The 18482-nt window shown below is 42.6% G+C and overlaps 1 protein-coding gene across 2 annotated transcripts; it reads left to right on the forward strand.

Moving 5' to 3' along the window:
• The first annotated feature begins 79 nt into the window (after positions 1-79).
• On the forward strand, positions 80-9397 carry LOC106586776 (transmembrane protein 182). 2 transcript variants are annotated; one of them, XM_014174389.2, is made up of 6 exons: positions 80-519; positions 862-894; positions 3804-3900; positions 7165-7263; positions 7448-7585; positions 7935-9397. In XM_014174389.2, the coding sequence occupies exons 1-6, from the start codon at positions 361-363 to the stop codon at positions 8159-8161; spliced, it is 753 nt and encodes a 250-aa protein (XP_014029864.1). In that variant the 5' UTR covers positions 80-360; the 3' UTR covers positions 8162-9397. The 2 variants fall into 2 exon arrangements, with proteins under 2 accessions (XP_014029864.1, XP_014029865.1); XM_014174390.2 differs by lacking the exon at positions 862-894 and having other exon boundaries at positions 81-519.
• Positions 9398-18482: the final 9085 nt, after the last annotated feature.

Genomic DNA, 18482 nt, shown 5'->3' on the forward strand with positions numbered 1-18482 from the left:
GCAGCAGGCACCTTCAATCAGACCCCCAAAATAGCACAGGGGGAGGGATCCACGGCACTGTCAGTTTCCCGACTGTCTTGTCCAACCCAGCCCAGCCCATTCCTGTCCTCAGCAGCCCACAAACAGAGAAGAGAGGAGCCAGGATAAGACCACTGTTGGACAATACACAGCAAAGTGGCATTCTACCGTGGAAGAAGAATCGTAGCTTGGAAAATATTGCAACACTAGGAATAGACCCAGCATAGACACACACACACCGACTAGATGAAAATACAGTGATTGATTTCTCAGAGGAAAACACACACAGGGCTAGTTGATTGGTCTCCATACAGTGACAGTGTGTCTGGCCAGTACAGCACCATGAAGCTGAGTGTGGCTCTGTTCTTCGCGGGGCTGTTTGGGGCTCTGGCGGCCATGTTTGTCCTCCTCTCCTTCGGGACGGATTACTGGCTCCTGGCTTCGGAGACATGTGACAAAGAAACAAACGGAACTATGGGACCTTGGGCCTCCGCCATAGAGGTAAGGAACACTTTATCCCTACCTATATGTACATATCTACCGCAATGACCTTGTTCCCCTACACATTGGCTCGGTACCGGTAAACTGTGTATATAGCCAAGTTATAGTTACTCATTGTGTATTTATTCCCTGTGCTATTATTTTTAAATGTTTCTATTATTTAGATTTTTTCCTCACTGCATTGTTTGGAAGAGACTGTAAGCAAACATTTCACTGTTAGTCTACACCTGTTGTTTACCAAGCATGTGAAAAATACGTTTAGATTTTATTTGAACATGGAGGTCTGGTGTGGTTTTCATGCTTAAAATATTGTAGTCAAATTTTACTTCGTATTGTCACAAGATTCGTAGTGGAGAGAAGACCAAGGCGCAGCAGGTATGTGGATACTCATGTTTTTTTATTTTTAAAAAAAGGAGTAAAGTATCCACTGGACAAAAACAATAAAGACGACAGCAACAGTCTTGCAGGCACATACAACGCAGTGCAAGGACAACTACCCACAACCCCAAAGAAAAAACACACTCCTATATAGGACTCCCAATCAAAGGCAACTCAACACACCTGCCTTCAATTGGGAGTCCAATCACCCACACAACATTTAACAAACACAAACCCCCTGCCACATCCTGACCAAGACTAACACAATTACACCCTCTGCTGGTCAGGATGTGACACGTATTTACAATAGCCCACTAATTACCTGTGTTGTAGTCATGAAATAATGGCAAAGTATATACTTGCTGGTGTTATAGGGATTCAGGTGGAAACAGGCAGGGGCGGGGCGGGGCGGGGCGGGGTGTCGTGAGGCGGGGCGAGCCGGGGCGAGGCGAGGCGAGGTGGGGCGGGGCGAGGCGGGGCGAAGCGGGCGGGGCGAGGTGGGGCGAGGCGGGGCAAGGCGGGGCGGGGCAGGGCGGGGCGGGGCGAGGCAGGGCGAGGCGAGGCAAGGCAAGGTGTGGCCTCTCTTGGATGGTCCTTATCCTGGTCCTCCTGTCTCTTCATATATGTGGTCATGAAAGACAAAGGAGCTGAGGAACGTAGCCATTGGTGTAATATTGGGGGTAACATTGGATAAAACTATTGTCTTGTTTTGTATTTGCTGAATTGAGGGTTAAGGGTTAGGGTTGATCTGGGAGGCTCAGCTGGTCAGGGACTGAGGTGAGACCATGGAGGGCAAGGCGAGTTGTTCCTATTCTGGTTGAAGTCTTCTTAGAGGAAGTGGTGTCGGGGTGTCAAGGTCTAACACAGTGTGTCCTCCAACACACCTGACACCAATCAAAATGTTCACCCCTGTTTGTCCCCAGGAAGAGAATGAAGAAACCTTGCTTTAGATCATAGTATGGTCAGTGTGGTGTAATGTTGCTTCAACATCTCTCAATACTGTGGTTAGGACTGGAATAGAGTCCATCGTCCTTTACATTGGCTATTGGAGATTAAGGTCCTCACCTTAGTGCCAACCCTAAAAGTGTTTCTGATGAAAAACCCTCCAACCCTGGGCACATTTCCATTAATCAGTTTATTTTGGTGGTAGTTTCTCATGGGTGGATGGTCCAATAACTCTTTCAGTAAGACTTGACCTTTGAACTGTGTAGGGCTCTGGTATATATGCCTACCTACTGTAGGGGCTGCTAGTGTAATCAGACACTTTTTAATGCCGTTGCTCTTCAACCATCCAGCGATTGAGACATATTGGATTCGCAAATAATAGAAATACAAACATCAGTATTTACAACCCCCCAATGATATCACCCACTATAGCAGATACAGGTCATCACGATAAGCAATGACACAGGAATGTCAGCATGATATCTACATTATCAAACCACATGCACTTTATATAATATACCATGCACACTACTACACAGAGATCATTTTTCATCAGTGTCCTAATGAGAGAGAGAGAGAAGCATGAGAAGGAGTTTTTTTTCTGAAGGGTAAAGGTCAAAACAGAGAGAGGTATAGTCTATAGTAGGACAGGAGAACAGGAGAGAAAGGGAGAATAGGAGAGAAAGGGAGAATAGGAGAGAACGGGGGAATAGGAGAGAACAGGGAATAGGAGAGAACGGGGAATAGGAGAGAAAGGGGAATAGGAGCAAAAAGGGAAATAGGAGAGAAAGGGGGAATAGGAGAGAAGGGGGAATAGGAGAGAAAGGGGGAATAGGAGAAAAAGGGGGAATAGGAGAGAAAGGGGGAATAGGAGAGAAGGGGGAATAGGAGAGAAAGGGGGAATAGGAGAAAAAGGGGGAATAGGAGAGAAGGGGGAATAGGAGAGAAGGGGGAATAGGAGAGAAAGGGGGAATAGGAGAGAAAGGGGGAATAGGAGAGAAAGGGGGAATAGGAGAGAACGGGGAATAGGAGAGAAAGGGGAATAGGAGCAAAAAGGGAAATAGGAGAGAAAGGGGGAATAGGAGAGAAGGGGGAATAGGAGAGAAAGGGGGAATAGGAGAAAAAGGGGAATAGGAGAGAAAGGGGGAATAGGAGAGAAGGGGGAATAGGAGAGAAGGGGAATAGGAGAGAAAGGGGGAATAGGAGAGAAAGGGGGAATAGGAGAGAAAGGGGGAATAGGAGAGAAGGGGGAATAGGAGAGAAAGGGGGAATAGGAGAGAAAGGGGGAATAGGAGAGAAAGGGGAATAGGAGAGAAAGGGGGAATAGGAGAGAAAGGGGGAATAGGAGAGAAAGAGGGAATAGGAGAGAAAGGGGGAATAGGAGAGAAAGGGGAATAGGAGAGAAAGGGGGAATAGGAGAGAAAGGGGGAATAGGAGAGAAAGGGGAATAGGAGAGAAAGGGGGAATAGGAGAGAAAGGGGAAATAGGAGAGAAAGGGAAATATGAGAGAAAGGGGAATAGGAGAGAAAGGGGAAATAGGAGAGAAAGGGGAATAGAAGAGAAAGTGGGAATAGGAGAGAAAGGGGGAATAGGAGAAAAAGGGGGAATGAGAGCAGCTGTTTAGTGAGTAGAGGGGACTCTCCATGCTGACTCAACAAACTTCTCACAACCCCACAGGAAGTTAAGGGTGCTCCCTCAGTGTGACCCTTGACCTTAGAGTCACCAGCTTTAGTAGTAGCACCTTATACTCTGACAACATTCACCTGAACCAGCTGGCATGGGGCTGAGAAGTCATTAGCTGATTCACTAGGTATTTTCTAAGAAAATAACAGGTAGAATGTGAAGAAGAAGATAGAACAAGAAGTTTATGATGTGTTATTATGTCATTGTTATAACTATAACATGAAGGCTTTATGATGGAGTGTTCTACTAATGTGTTACTATCATTATCTTCCCCCCAGCGTCGTCCAGACACCACCTTCTACCATGAGGGCTTCTTTTGGAGGTGCTCCTTCGGGGGAAACCTGGATGACCACACCCTCTTGAAGTTCTGGATCAGTAAGTCAGATAATATTGCACTGCGCTTATTCACTACTTGTATAAAGTAGAACACTGGGGTCTTTCAATGCTATTACTTTCTTTAATTGACATGTTGGCCAGTACAGGGCCAGAAGGAAACAATGCAAACAGTTCATGACAGCAGAGAGGAAGAGACGAAGCGAGATCTGTCCAAAATATGCCCAATGCGTTTCTATGGGTTTATTTTGGACCTAAGCTTGTCACCTGCCTTCCTGCCTTTGGGACAACGACTCCAAATGTTAGGGTGGAGACATGAGACCCACTCATTTATCGAATGTGACTTCTTGATGCCTTGAAGTGGTATGAGACCCATATCATGTGATATTATTCTTGGGTCATGTGACTCAATGGAAAGGCTGCATGCGCTGTCATTCAGTTCTGTTGTCATCTGATGAGATTTGTTGACAGTCTCTAATATGGAACTTCCAGGGAGGGTCATTGTCCCAAACACCCTCAAACCTTTTGAACGAGCTGGAGAGGGTCTACTGAATTCCACAAGGCAGAGGAGAGCGAGAGAAGAGAAAGAGTTAGAAGAAATTGAAAAAAGAGAGAGTGGAAATGAACAACATTTAATGCAATTATCACATTTTTATGCATTTGATAAAACTGTAAGACTATGCCAGCTTGTTCTCTGTATAGATTTCACTAGTACATGCTGTCTTTGTAATATAAGGGCCCTTGATGAGGAGCGGATGATAATGCCAGTGTCACAAACCACAGGGCAAAAACTGGTTGAATCAATCAATCAAATGTTTTATTTGTCAAATGTGCAGAATACAACAGGTGTAGACCTTACAGTGAACTGCTTACTTACAAGCCCTTAACCAACCATGCAGTTTTAAGAAAATAGAGTTAAATATTTACTAAATAAACTAAAGTAAAAAAATAGAATAACAAAAGTAACACAATGAAATAACAATAATGAGGCTATATACAGGAGGTACCGGTACCGAATCAATGTGCAGGGGTACAGGTTAGTCTAGATAATTTGTACATGTAGGTAGTGGGTTCGATTACAGGCTGAAAATGGGCAGAAACAAATAACTTTCTTCTGAAACTCGTCAGTCTATTATTGTTCTGAGAAATGTAGGCAATTCCATGCAAGAAATTGCCAAGAAACTGAAGATCTCGTACAACGATGTGTACTACTCCCTTCACAAGACAGCACAATCTGGCTGTAACCAGAATAGAAAGAGGAGTTGGAGGCCCTGGTGCACAACTGAGCAAGAGGACAAGTACATTGGAGTGTCTAGTTTGAGAAACAGACGCCTCACAAGTCCTCAACCGGAAGCTTCATTAAATAGTACCTGCAAAACACCAGTCTCAACGTCAACAGTGAAGAGGGGACTAAGTTTACATACACCTTAGCCAAATACATTTAACCTCAGTTTTTCACAATTCCTGACATTTAATCCTAGTAAATTTAATTCCCTGTTTTAGGTCAGTTAGGATCACCACTTTATTTTCATGATGTGAAATGTCAGAATAATAGTAGAGAGAATGATTTATTTCAGCTTTAATTTCGTTCATCACATTCCCAGTGAGTCAGAAGTTTACATACACTCAATTAGTATTTGGTAGCATTGCCTTAAACAATTTAAACTTGGGTCAAACGTTTTGGGTAGCTTTCCACAAGCTTCCTACAAGTTGGGTGAATTTTGGCCCATTCCTCCTGACAGAGCTGGTGTAACTGAGTCAGGTTTGTAGGGCTCCTTGCTCGCACATGCTTTTTCAGTTCTGCTCACACATTTTCTGTAAGATTGAGGTCAGGGCTTGTGATGGCCACTCCAATACCTTAACTTTGCTTGTCCTTAATCCATTTTGCCACAACTTTGGAAGTATGCTTGGGGTCATTGTCCATTTGGAAGACCCATTTGCAACCAAGCTTTAACTTCCTGACTGATGTCTTGAGATGTTGCTTCAATATATCAACATAATGTTCCTCCCTCATGATGCCATCTATTTTGTGAAGTGCACCAGTCCCTCCTGCAGCAAAGCACCCCCACAACATGATGCTGCCACCCCCGTGTTTCATGGTTGGGATGGTGTTCCTTGGCTTGCAAGCCTCTCCCTTTTTCCTCCAAACATATCGATGGTCATTATGGCCAAACAGTTCTATTTTTGTTTCATCAGACCAGAGGACATTTCTACAAAAAGTACGATCTTTGTCCATAATGTGCAGCTGCAAACCGTAGTCTGGCTTTTTTATGGCTGTTTTGGAGCAGTGGCTTCTTCCTTGCTGAGCGGCCTTTCAGGTTATGTTGATATAGGACTTGTTTTACTGTGGATATAGATACTTTTGTACCGGTTTCCTCCAGCATCTTCACAAGGTCCTTTGCTGTTGTTCTGGGATTGATTTGCACTTTTCGCACCAAAGTACGTTCATCTCTATGGGACAGAACCCGTCTCCTTCTTGAGCGGTATGACGGCTGCGTGGTCCCATGGTGTTTATACTTGCGTACTATTGTTTGTACAGATGAACGTGGTACCTTCAGGCATTTGGAAATTGCTCCCAAGGATGAACCAGACATGTGGAGGTCTACAATTTTGGCTGATTTCTTTTGATTTTTCCATGATGTCAAGCAAAGAGGCACTGAGTTTGAAGGTAGGCCTTGAAATACATCCACAGGTACACCTCCAATTGACTCAAATGATGTAAATTAGCCTATCAGAAGCTTCTAAAACCATGATATAATTTTATGGAATTTTCCAAGCTGTTTAAAGGCACAGTCAACTTAGTGTATGTAAACTTCTGACCCACTGGAATTGTGATACAGTGAATAATAAGTTAAATAATCTGGCTGTAAACAATTTTTGGGAAAATGACTTTTGTCATGCAGAAAGTAGATGTAACCGACTTGCCAAAACTATAGTTTGTTAAGAAGAAATTTGTGGAGTGGTTGAAAAACGAGTTTTAATGGTTTTAATGAGTCCAACCTAACACGGAACCCAAACCAATGAGGAGATGGCACGTGGGTACCTGCTTCTATAAACCAATGAGGAGATGGGAGAGGCAGGACTTGCAGCACAATCTGCGTCAGAAATAGAACTGATTTCTATTTTAGCCGTTGGCAACGCAGATGCTCGTTGGCGCACACGAGCAGTGTGGGTGCAATAATTGAATATTTATTTTGCAACGCGCAAATGACGCGAGCGGTGTGGTCAGCCTGTGAGTGTATGTAAACTTCCAACTTCAGCTGTATATATATATATGTAACAATGTGTTTGTTTGTCTCTCACTAGCCAATCAGCCACATGCCAAAGTTTGCACACACGCCTACCTCTTCCCCTTTCCAGTGTCTCAACAAACTCACAATGCCACTGCATATGACTCTGCAATCAGTAAGTGCTTATCTGTGTGTGTGTGTGTGTGTGTGTGTATTATATGTAATTGACATATAATATATGTAGCCTAGTATGAGATTGTGAGTGTCCACATGTTCTTGTGTTGGTGTATTCAAATTAAAGTCAGCCTATCATTCTGTTACTCATGGTTCTAACAATGATTGACATTCGTCTCATCCAGTCTACAGAGGCTTCTGGAGTATCTTCATGCTAATTGGTGTGGCTGCCGTCATAATGGGCGGGTTTTTTATCATCTGTGCTGCCCCATTTGCCAGTCACCGTCTATATAAGGTTGGGGGCGGCCTCTTCCTGATGTCCGGTGAGTCATTGGCCGATAACATCATACATTTCAGGATACACAACATAGGATAGAATTGAGCTAAACAGTTTCCCTCTGTTGAACGGATGTACGAAGATGAAAAGCTCATGAATACCATCCCTAATACAAATACCTGCTGCAGCCAGTCTATCTATCTCTCTCTGTGTTTTTTTCTCCCTATCACCTCCTCTCCGACTACCTTTCACTCTCCCATCATCTCTCTCTCTCTCTCACACACACACACACACACACACATACACACACACACACACACACACACACACACACACACACACACACCTCTTCAACCTTGCCTATCTCTCTCTCCCCCTCCCCTCCCTTCCCTCAGCTCTGTTCCTGCTGGGTGTGGTGTGGATGTCTGTGCTGTGGGTGGAGTTGATGGATGTGGTGCAGTTCTACGTGGACCACCAGCGCTCCTCTTTGTGCCCCACCTTCGACCTCACCATCCACTACGGCCTGTCCTTCTTCTTCGCCCCCGTCGGCATCTCCTTCTGCCTGCTGGCCGGACTCCTCTTCCTCCTCATTGGCCGGTCCGTACAGATGCAGTATCACTGATTGGTGTTGCCGTGACGATAGGGGGGAGGCTTCCGAAACTCTGCAACAGGTTTGGGGCCAATTCCATTTCCATTCCTTTAATTCAGGAAGTCAACTGAAATTCAAATTCCACATTCCTCTCATAGAGAAGCATTGAGATACATTTGAATTGGAATTTCAGTTCACTTTCTGAATTGACTGAATTTACAAATAATTGACCCCAACCCTGCTCTGTAACTTCCAGAATGTGTTGAAAATCTCTGCGTTCTGTCAATCATCCACCAATAGATTGAACTCTGTGGTGTCACTGATTTGACTGGTTACATTGACATGTTTCAGTCACTGCCAGTGTTTGAAGGAGTTCCACCTAAAGTGGAGTTCATGATCGATTTTTATTTGTAAATGACACCCTATACCCCCATATTAGTGCACTACTTTTCACCAGAGCCTCTATAAGGAATAGGGCACCATTTGAGACGCAACCAAGTTCTAAATTCCCCATCACTACATGCTCTTCACCTGACACATACAGTACTGGGAGACACAGGATTGGTTGGTTGAACCGCGGCAGCGGATGTTGGTGATTTGCTTATGCAGGCTGTCTGCAGTCACATGTCAGATGTTGCCGTAGCAGCGAGTAGGAAATGACGATGATAAGGGATCAGGAAGAGTGTTTTGTTTTGGAGTTCTTTCTCTTTGTATTGGTATCTTTAGTCAAATGGTGTTTAGAAGGCAGCTACTGAGTGTGTTGAGGTGTCCTTTAACATAAATGAAGGGCGAACAAGTCACTTTATATGCTGCTCATGTATAGATGTTGTTACCACTTTTATAAATGGAAAACATGTGCATTCATTTTTCAATTATTAACACATTTTGAGAGGAAATGTGAATGCCTCACCGTGATAGAAGCTGCGTGAAGAGTTAGAAATACGCCATAGAAGTGGAGATTAGATCATCATAAAGTGATTCATATTAATGATCGGGGCATTTCACTGTGTGATTTTAATGAGATTTTGATATTCAGCCTTCTTGACACTGCACTGTCAGTTTAGTCCTTATTTTTGGTCAAACCAGTCAATCTGATATCTTAGCGCCTGCTGAGAAGAATGTGTGTTAGAGTGAATTAATGGTTAATATAAGAGCCATATATTTAGAATATATGAATATACTGTATGGCTCTGGTTAAAATGTTTGAGTAAAGTACTTGTTTGCTTTGTAAACACACTGAACAAAAATATAAACTCAGCATGCAACAATTTCTATGATTTCACTGAGTTACAGTTCATATGAGGAAATCAGTCAGTTTAAATAAATTCATTAGGCCCTAATCTATGGACTTCACATGACTGGGAATACAGACATGCATCTGTTGGTCACAGATACCTTAAAAAAAAAGGTAGGGGCATGGATCAGAAACCCGGTCAGTATCTGGTGTGACCACCATTACCATTGTCCCATGGTGGCAGTGGGGCTCTCTGTTCACAACGTTGACATCAGCAAACCACTCACTCACACAACGCCATACACACGGTCTGTCATCTGCCTGGTACAGTTGAAACCGGGATTCATCCATGAAGAGCACACTTCTCCAGCGTGCCAGTGGTTATTGAAGGTGAGCATTTGCCCACTGAAGTCAGTTACGACGCCGAAGTGCAGTCAGGTCAAGACCCTGGTGAGTACGACGAGCACACAGATGAGCTTCCCTGAGACGGTTTATTTTGTTGTGCAAACCCACAGTTTCATCAGCTGTCCGGGTGGCTGGTTGTGAGGCCGGTTGGACGTACTGCCAAATCCTGTTAAACGACGTTGGAGGTGGTTTATGGTAGAGAAATTAGCATTCAACTATCTGGCAACAGCTCTGGTTGACTTTCCTGCAGTCAGCATGCCAATTGCCTGCTCCCTCAAAAAATCTGTGTTGTGTGAAAAAACATTTTAGAGTGGCCTTTTATTGTCCCCAGCACAAGGTGCACCTGTGTAATGATCATGTTGTTTAATCAGCTTCTTGATATACCCAGGTGGATGGATTATCTTGGCAAAGTAGAAATGCTCACTAACAGGGATGTAAACACATTTGTGCACAAAATATGAGAGAAATAAGCTTTTTGTGCATATGGAACATTTCTGGGATCTTTTATTTCAGCTCATGAACCATGGGACCAACACTTTACATGTTGCATTTATATTTGTGTTCATTGTAGTAGATTGTTTGATAAATAATGTAAATTACTACATACGCAGGTTAAAACACCAATAAATGAATAAAATATTTTTTGTGAATGTGTTTTTTGGATACAATTTATTCAAAATGAAAGTGTAATTGTTATGTTAATTACTTGAACGTTCACATAACAAAGCCTGATTTTATGATCCAAACATACTCTCTTCTTCAGTGTTTTTTCGGGCTTTTACTCATTCAATCAAGAGCCATGAATTTATCGCAAAGTATTTGGAAAGGGAAAGGGGGATACCTAGTCAGTTGTATAACTGAATGCCTTCAATTGAAATGCAGTCTTCCGCATTTAACATGGCAAGAAAATGTATGTTTTGGATGTGACACAGACAGGTCTAATCACTGTTCTCTAAACCAATATCCACATTTTGTAATATTAGCTACTGCCTTTCTCTCTTTAGTGGCAGCTGTGCATTTGATTTGGCTAAGAAGATCATCATTAGAGAATATTCAAACCCAGACTGTCCCCACCATGCCAAAAGCACTGGGTAAACGTAGACACATCTAATGATTACAATGGCTATTTGAATCTACAGGTGTGCCTCATTGAAAATACCATCTAGTCAAATGTGTCTAATGACTGTCTGTGGTATGGTCTGTTTTGGTCTGTAGTGTGTACTCTGTGTACTCTCAGAGCACCACTCTTCACATCTAGACAGTGCTCTAGATGGATGTTCTTATCAGATAAGGACTTACTGCAGCTAACCAGATCGACTGACTCACCCGAGACAGAGTGAAACTAGAAGGTGCATCGATGGACCCTCCAGACGTCAACTTTTACCATCCCGGCATTATGAACCACACAACCATGTCTCAGTGGTACGACTGTTGGGAGTGGCCCACCGGTCTGCCGTTCTACCTGGGAGTTGAGGTGTTCAACTGCCTCCTGGGTCTGGTCACCAACAGCTGGTACCTGTGGCTGGTCGCGGGCGGCCCTCTGGTCCAGGTCATCAAGGAGATCTTCGCCCTCAACCTGGCCATCATGGAGCTCCTCTACTGCCTTATTTCACCACTGACCGTCTTCAACACCCTCTTCATCAAAAGCCAGACCATCTTCCAATTCAGCGGCTACACGTTCGGCTTGGTCAGCGCCGGCCGTCCTCTGCTCCAGTGCTTTATATGTGTGGAGCGCTACCTGGCGGTGGTCCACCCGATGCTCTTCCTGAAGTACAGGCCTCTGAGGTACAGGGTGGTGTGTGTGACTCTGGCTTGGCTGCTGTCTCTCGTATTCTGTGTTGTGATCGGCTTAATAGGCGGCGTGATAGTCAACGCCGGCGTTTTCTCAATCACTCTGGCCATCGACTTCTTCTGCTGTGTTTCCATCCTGAGGGTGCTGGGAAAGTCCGGTCCGGGGGATGGAGGGAAGGAGAGACAGGGGGAGAAAGAAGAGGGAGGGAACTTGATGAAGAGAAGAGCATCCCGTACAGTTCAGATCATTCTGCTGACTCTGCTGGTGAATTACACTCCTTCCATCATCGGAGGTGTTCTGGTACGTTGTCTCCCTGATGGTTCAGTGACAGCGTTGTGTGTCGTGGTTCCTATCACTTTCATGTTTACTGTTTTTGGGAGCTTCACTCAGCCCCTTCTCTACCTAACCAGGGCTGGAAAACTATCCTCCATCTGTTGGAAAAGAGAGGGATGATAGCCCTACTTTGGAGGAAAGGATGCCTGGTTAAATTGTATTTATAAACACAAACAACACTGTTTTTGAATGACATTAGTTATAGATTAAGTTGTAGGATATTAATTTGAGCCAGTTTGCTATAGCAGAAAAATAACCGTAAATGTGAATTATTATGTGGATTATAATTAATGAAAAAAAAAATTGTATGGGTTGATACATTTTTCGTTAGGGCAAATCAATTATGAAGTGGAAATTACAAACGTTAGAAGCCTTTTTAAACCTTCAATAGACATTTGCATTTCCTGCTATGCAGAAAAATTCTCAACCACAAAAGAGAGAATTTTTTTAATTTAACCTTTAACGAGGCAAGTCAGTTAAGAACAAATTCTTATTTACAATGACGGCCTACCCCGGCCAAACCAGGACGACGCTGGGCCAATTGTGTGCCGCCCTATGGGACTCCCAATCACGGCCGGTTGTAATACAGCACGCCTCATGAGAGCTTAGTTCAACTGTGTTACTCCATCAGAACCTGAAATATAAGCTTGTTTTACTCCAATGTTTGTAAATAAGGTAAATGTAAAAAACACTGGTCAAATGGTTAAAACTATCATTTTGGATATGGATGGTCAATCCTTGCATCCCTAGCTCTGTCTATACATTTGAGAGTGGTTACATTTCTCAAGGGTGGCGGGGTGACCACTTCATTTAACTTGAACTGCAGATTTCCACTTTAAACTTGATAATGTTAGTACATTGTAAGGGTTCATTTTACTTCAGCTATTTGTAATACTGTATGTAATACAAATGTAATGTTAGTGTAATATCATAATTACTTTTGCAACACAAAACCTGCTAAGGAGTTGTATTTAATTTTTTTGTGATCTTTATGTGTTCTTACGATGTGCGTGTGAATTTTGTCTGTGAGATCTTTGTCTCTGAGAGCTTTGTCTGTGAGATCTTTGTCTGTGAGATCGTTGTGTGTGAGATCGTTGTGTGTGAGATCGTTGTGTGTGAGATCGTTGTGTGTGAGATCGTTGTGTGTGAGATATTTGTGTGTGAGATATTTGTGTGTGAGATCGTTGTGTGTGAGATCGTTGTGTGTGAGATCGTTGTGTGTGAGATCGTTGTGTGTGAGATCGTTGTGTGTGAGATCGTTGTGTGTGAGATCGTTGTGTGTGAGATCGTTGTGTGTGAGATATTTGTGTGTGAGATCGTTGTGTGTGAGATCGTTGTGTGTGAGATCGTTGTGTGTGAGATCGTTGTGTGTGAGATCGTTGTGTGTGAGATCGTTGTGTGTGAGACCTTGTGCTGTGTTGGCCCATCTTGCTATTTCAAGGTCAGTTGAACCAAAGTACAGACATAATGCCAAACATAGAGAGAAGGCTTAACACAGTCAACTTTAAACATGTATTTCTATCCTTTCTATTTCATCTCCTTGTGGTCCTGTATAATTTATTTCAAAGTCAGATATGTCAACTTCATTATATGCCTGCTTGGTCTGTATGCCATCATTTGTTATGTAAATCTGTCCAAAGAAACAAATAAAAAGACATGCCCCATTTTTTTAATAAAATGACTCAAATCCAAACTTTAAAATGTGGAGTAAATGAAAAAAAAAACACTGATCTATTCATATCCTAACCACTAGAGAGCAGTGTTGTCCTATTGCTAATTTAGCCTCTGCTGAGAAACAAACCATACTATTGTTAGTCTGGATTTCTAATCACCTTGTATTTTATGGCTTAAGCGTTCCCTCAGAGGGAGGATTTGTATAGAGCTCCTGTGTATGTGAAGATGGATATGAAGGTGTTCACACCTTGTCTGACAGCAGGAGGGTCATTTGACTCATGAATGGAGGACTTGATCAGTGTCCTATGCTGCTGATTCTCCTGAGTCTGTGTTAAAGAAATACCCTGCCATACATCATAATACATTTACTTTTAAACAAATTGCATCCATAGATTGACCATTCCAGACAGAGTGTGACTTCCTGTAAGAACAGAGTGGCACGGTATTACTGTGTGATTATTCAGAGAGAATGACCTTCTGGCCCTGATGTTTGGGGTGAATAAAGCTATGGAGAGACAATCCTTTTCTCTAGAATAAGGAAAACACACATCTCAATGGGATAGGCCCAAACTGGTCAAACTGACTAACACTCTTGTGCAGATGCCCATGATTTATTAAAAGGTAAAACCACCAATGTGTCAGCAAACGCTGCCTTTCCTCATGCAGACATTCTACTGTAGCTACTTCTCTAAGTGTCCGGACACCAGGGATAGACGCCACACAAGTCACAAAACCTCAATAGAGAGAAATAGCAGGCACTAACTCCGCCTTGGTTCGTTGGACAAAGCCTATGGGGAAATGAATGCCGTTTTTGGATAAACGCTGACAATAAGTTCTGTGGTAAACACAGGCTTAGGACATCTGACACGTTCTGTTCTATGGGATAATCTTCATCAGCTAACGTCACTTTTTGAGAATTTGGATGCATTTATGTCATTTAAAAAAAAACACAAAGGCTTCATAATTCGTAAAGGTCATGTTGCCTGACTGATATTATCTCATAGAACAAAACGTATAAGATCTCCTAAGACTGTGTTAACCTCAGATCTTATTTTCGGACTTTATCCCAAAAGCCTATTCTTGCCCCATTAATTTTCCCCATAGGGATGGCTGAAGGAACCAGATGTAACTCAGTTACTGAGACGATCATAGGGAGTCAAAGACAGACAGGATAGTAAAGATGAGTGACCAGGTTAATGGAAAGTATAGTGTGAGATACAATTACAGTTTTTTACAATCCCTTTGGCACTAATTTCAGAACCTTGATGTCATTTTTCAAAACTCTAGACACAAAACTCACAACCAATGATCAAAATGCACATTTTTCTAAACTGTAACACTTTTTCCAATTGCTTGGATACAATACACATAAAGCTAAGATCATTTGTTCATTGAACTAAAATCACCTGTTCAAAATGACACAACTTAACATCAAAGTATTACCATTTCAAAATGCAATTCACACATTACATCTGAGATGACTGTCTATTCATTTCATTACAATGATCTAACTATCAATTGATACAACTGATCAAAGTAACTGTTGCATTACTCTTAATGCATAGTTTTATGGAAACTGACAAACAGTATTCCATGTTTAGATCATGAAAGTTTCAGGATAACGAGATCCATTGACACCAATTACCGTGGAACATGAACCAATTGAACTACATTATCTATGGATGTAATACTTCATCATCAGTCTTAATCAGATACTGTTTCCCATGTTTCCCATGTACCACTTTTCCAGACCATGTTTTCACATTTTGCATTACTGTACACTTTATTAGGTACACCTATCTAGTGCTGGGTAGGACCCCCTTTTGCCTCCACAACAGCCTGAATTATTCATGGTGTTGTACGTTAAGAGATGCCCTTCTGCACACCACAGTTTTAAACGTCTATTTGAGAATTTGTGGCCTTTCTGTTAGCTTGAATGAGTCTGGACATTCTCCTCTGACCTCTCTCATTAACAAGGTGTTTTAGCCCACAGAACTGCCGCTCACTGAATGTGTTTTGTTTATCGCACCATTCTCTGTAAACTCTAGAGACAGTAGTCCGTAAAAATCCCAGGAGGGCAGCTATTTCTGAGATGCTGGAACCACCATGTGTGGCACCAACAATCATACCACGGTCAAAGTTGCTTAAATTACGCATCTTGCCCGTTCTAATGTTTGGTCGAACAACAACTAAAGCGCTCTACTCTATATAATCTATATATTGAGTTTCAGGCAGCCACAGGCTATTTGCATTAAACACGCAGGTGTACCTAATAAAGTGTCCTGTGAGTGTATGTATGCAGGCCCACGTAATTGCTTTTCCAATACTGCCAACTCGTTACTGATGATTGATTTCATATTGTGGTACGAGTATATAGTGAAATGAGTGGTATCCACCTACAACAACATAGCGATAACATGGAGCCGGCAGGTGATCCAGGTCACAATAGAGGTCAAGCAGTGGGAGGAGGAAGACGAGGAAGACAAAGGAATGGCAGGAGACAAGCACCCCTTCTGAGAGGTGGCCATGGGCCTCGTTTGAGAGGTGTGGGGGAACGTGGTAGAGGACCACGCCACGGACCAAGACAGAGGCAGCAACAGCAAAGAGTGTCCAATGAAATCAGAGCAATAGTTGTAGACCATGTTGTAAATCATGGCATGACAATGACTGAGGCAGCTACAATGATTCAACCAAACCTCAGAAGATCAACTGTGGCCTCAATCATCAGAACTTTCCTCAATGAGAACCGGTAAATCTTCAGCATGCACTAAACATTAGGCTACTCTCAATTGTCAAATGACTGTGTACTGCATGCCAATGTGTACCTCAGAGTAGGTGATGTGACTAAATGTGTTCTTACTGTCATTTTACCTGCAGAATTGAGACTAGGCCAAATAGGGGAGGCAGAGACAAAATTCTGACTGACCAACAAGAGCGGGCTGTGGTCAATTTGGTTCGGGCCAGAAATGATATTCGCCTTACAGAAATTTGGCAGCACATCTTGGACAATGATGTTCAACAATGTGGAAGCCATAAGTTTGCCGACTATTGCACGCATGCTGAAAAGGCACCAGGTGTCTCTAAAACAGCTATACCGTGTGCCTTTAGAAAGAAATGCAGACAGAATGAAGCAACTGAGGACTGAGTATGTTCAGGTATGTTCAGTTTCAAGATACCTGTTGTGAAAAATTCCCCCAAAATTCTACATCATTGTAATCAGTAATTCTCATTTCAAAATGTATTTTTAGAGGGTGATGGAGCTGGATGCTGACGAAAACCATCACAAATTCCCACTTTTTGGATGAGGCAGGCTTCAACCTGGCCGAGACAAGGAGGAGAGGTCAGAATTTCATTGGCCAGAGGGCAACCATCCAAGTACCTGGACAACGTGGGGCCAACATCACCATGTGTGTGGCTATATCGGAAGATGGTGTGGTGGGACACAGACCTCGTATTGGATCATATAATGCAGCTCTCCTTGTAACCTTCCTTGATGAGCTAAATCAGGTCTGTAGAGCTGATGGTGTGGTGGGACACAGACCTCGTATTGGATCATATAATGCAGCTCTCCTTGTAACCTTCCTTGATGAGCTAAATCAGGTCTGTAGAGCTGATGGTGTGGTGGGACACAGACCTCGTATTGGATCATATAATGCAGCTCTCCTTGTAACCTTCCTTGATGGGCTAAATCAGGTCTGTAGAGCTGATGGCGTGACATATGTCATTGTGTGTGATAATGTCAGGTTCCACCATGCTCAAATGGTGCAAGCATGGTTTCAGGCCCATCCACAATTTACCACCCTGTACTTACCCCCATACTCTCCTTTCCTTTTTTTTTTACTCCACATGGAGGTGGAAGGTATATGATAGGCGCCCTCACGAACAAGCCACCCTTCTCCAGGCCATGGATGACACATGCAATGACATCACGGCAGACCAGTGTCAGGCCTGGATTCACCATGCCTGAAGATTCTTCCCAAGATGTTTGGCTAATCCACAAGACAGGGTTGATGGAAATATAGAAGTACAGTAATCAATCCTTTGTTTTGCTTTTTACAGTAAGCCAGGTGAGGAACACTGCAGTTGACGTTTTACTGTAGTTTTTTCTATTTTGTTGCTAATTATTTTTGCTTTATTGAAAGAATCCTATGTTGTGATTTTATTGTATTTCATCAATAAATTTCAGATTTTGTTCAATGATTCCACTGTGTTGTATTCTCTCTACTAGTCATTTTACAGTGATGTATTTACGTGTAGTAGCATAATGAAACATGTATCACCTATTTTGTACTACAATATTTAATGATTGTACTTTTAATTTTTTACATTTTTATTTCACCTTTATTTAACCAGGTAGGCTAGTTGAGAACAAGTTGTCATTTACAACTGCGACCTGGCCAAGATAAAGCAAAGCAGTGTGACACAAACAACAACACAGAGTTACACATGGAATAAACAAATGTACAGAATAACACAATAGAAAAAGTCTATATACAGTATGTGAAAATGGCATAAGGAGGTAAGGCAATAAATAGGCCATAGTAGCGAAGTAATTACAATTTAGCAAATAAACACTGGAGTGATAGATGTGCAGATGTTGATATGCAACCAGTAGAAATACTGGTGTGCAAAAGAGCAAAAAAAGTTTATAAAAACAATATGGGGATAAGGTAGGTAGTTGGATGGGCTATTCACACGCAGCTGTACACACGCTGCAGCTGTGTACAGCTGCAGTGATCGGTAAGCTGCTCAGATAGCTGATGCTTAAAGTTAGTGAAGGAGATATGTCTCCAACTTCAGCGATTTTTTAAAATATATATATATATATTTTTTAAATTTGTTCCAGTCATTTGCAGCTAAGAACTGGAAGGAAAGGCGGCCAAAGGAGGTGTTGGCTTTGGGGATGACCAGTGAGA

Source organism: Salmo salar, chromosome ssa25 (genome assembly GCF_905237065.1).
Source record: "Salmo salar chromosome ssa25, Ssal_v3.1, whole genome shotgun sequence".
NCBI classification, from domain to species: Eukaryota; Metazoa; Chordata; class Actinopteri; order Salmoniformes; family Salmonidae; genus Salmo; species Salmo salar.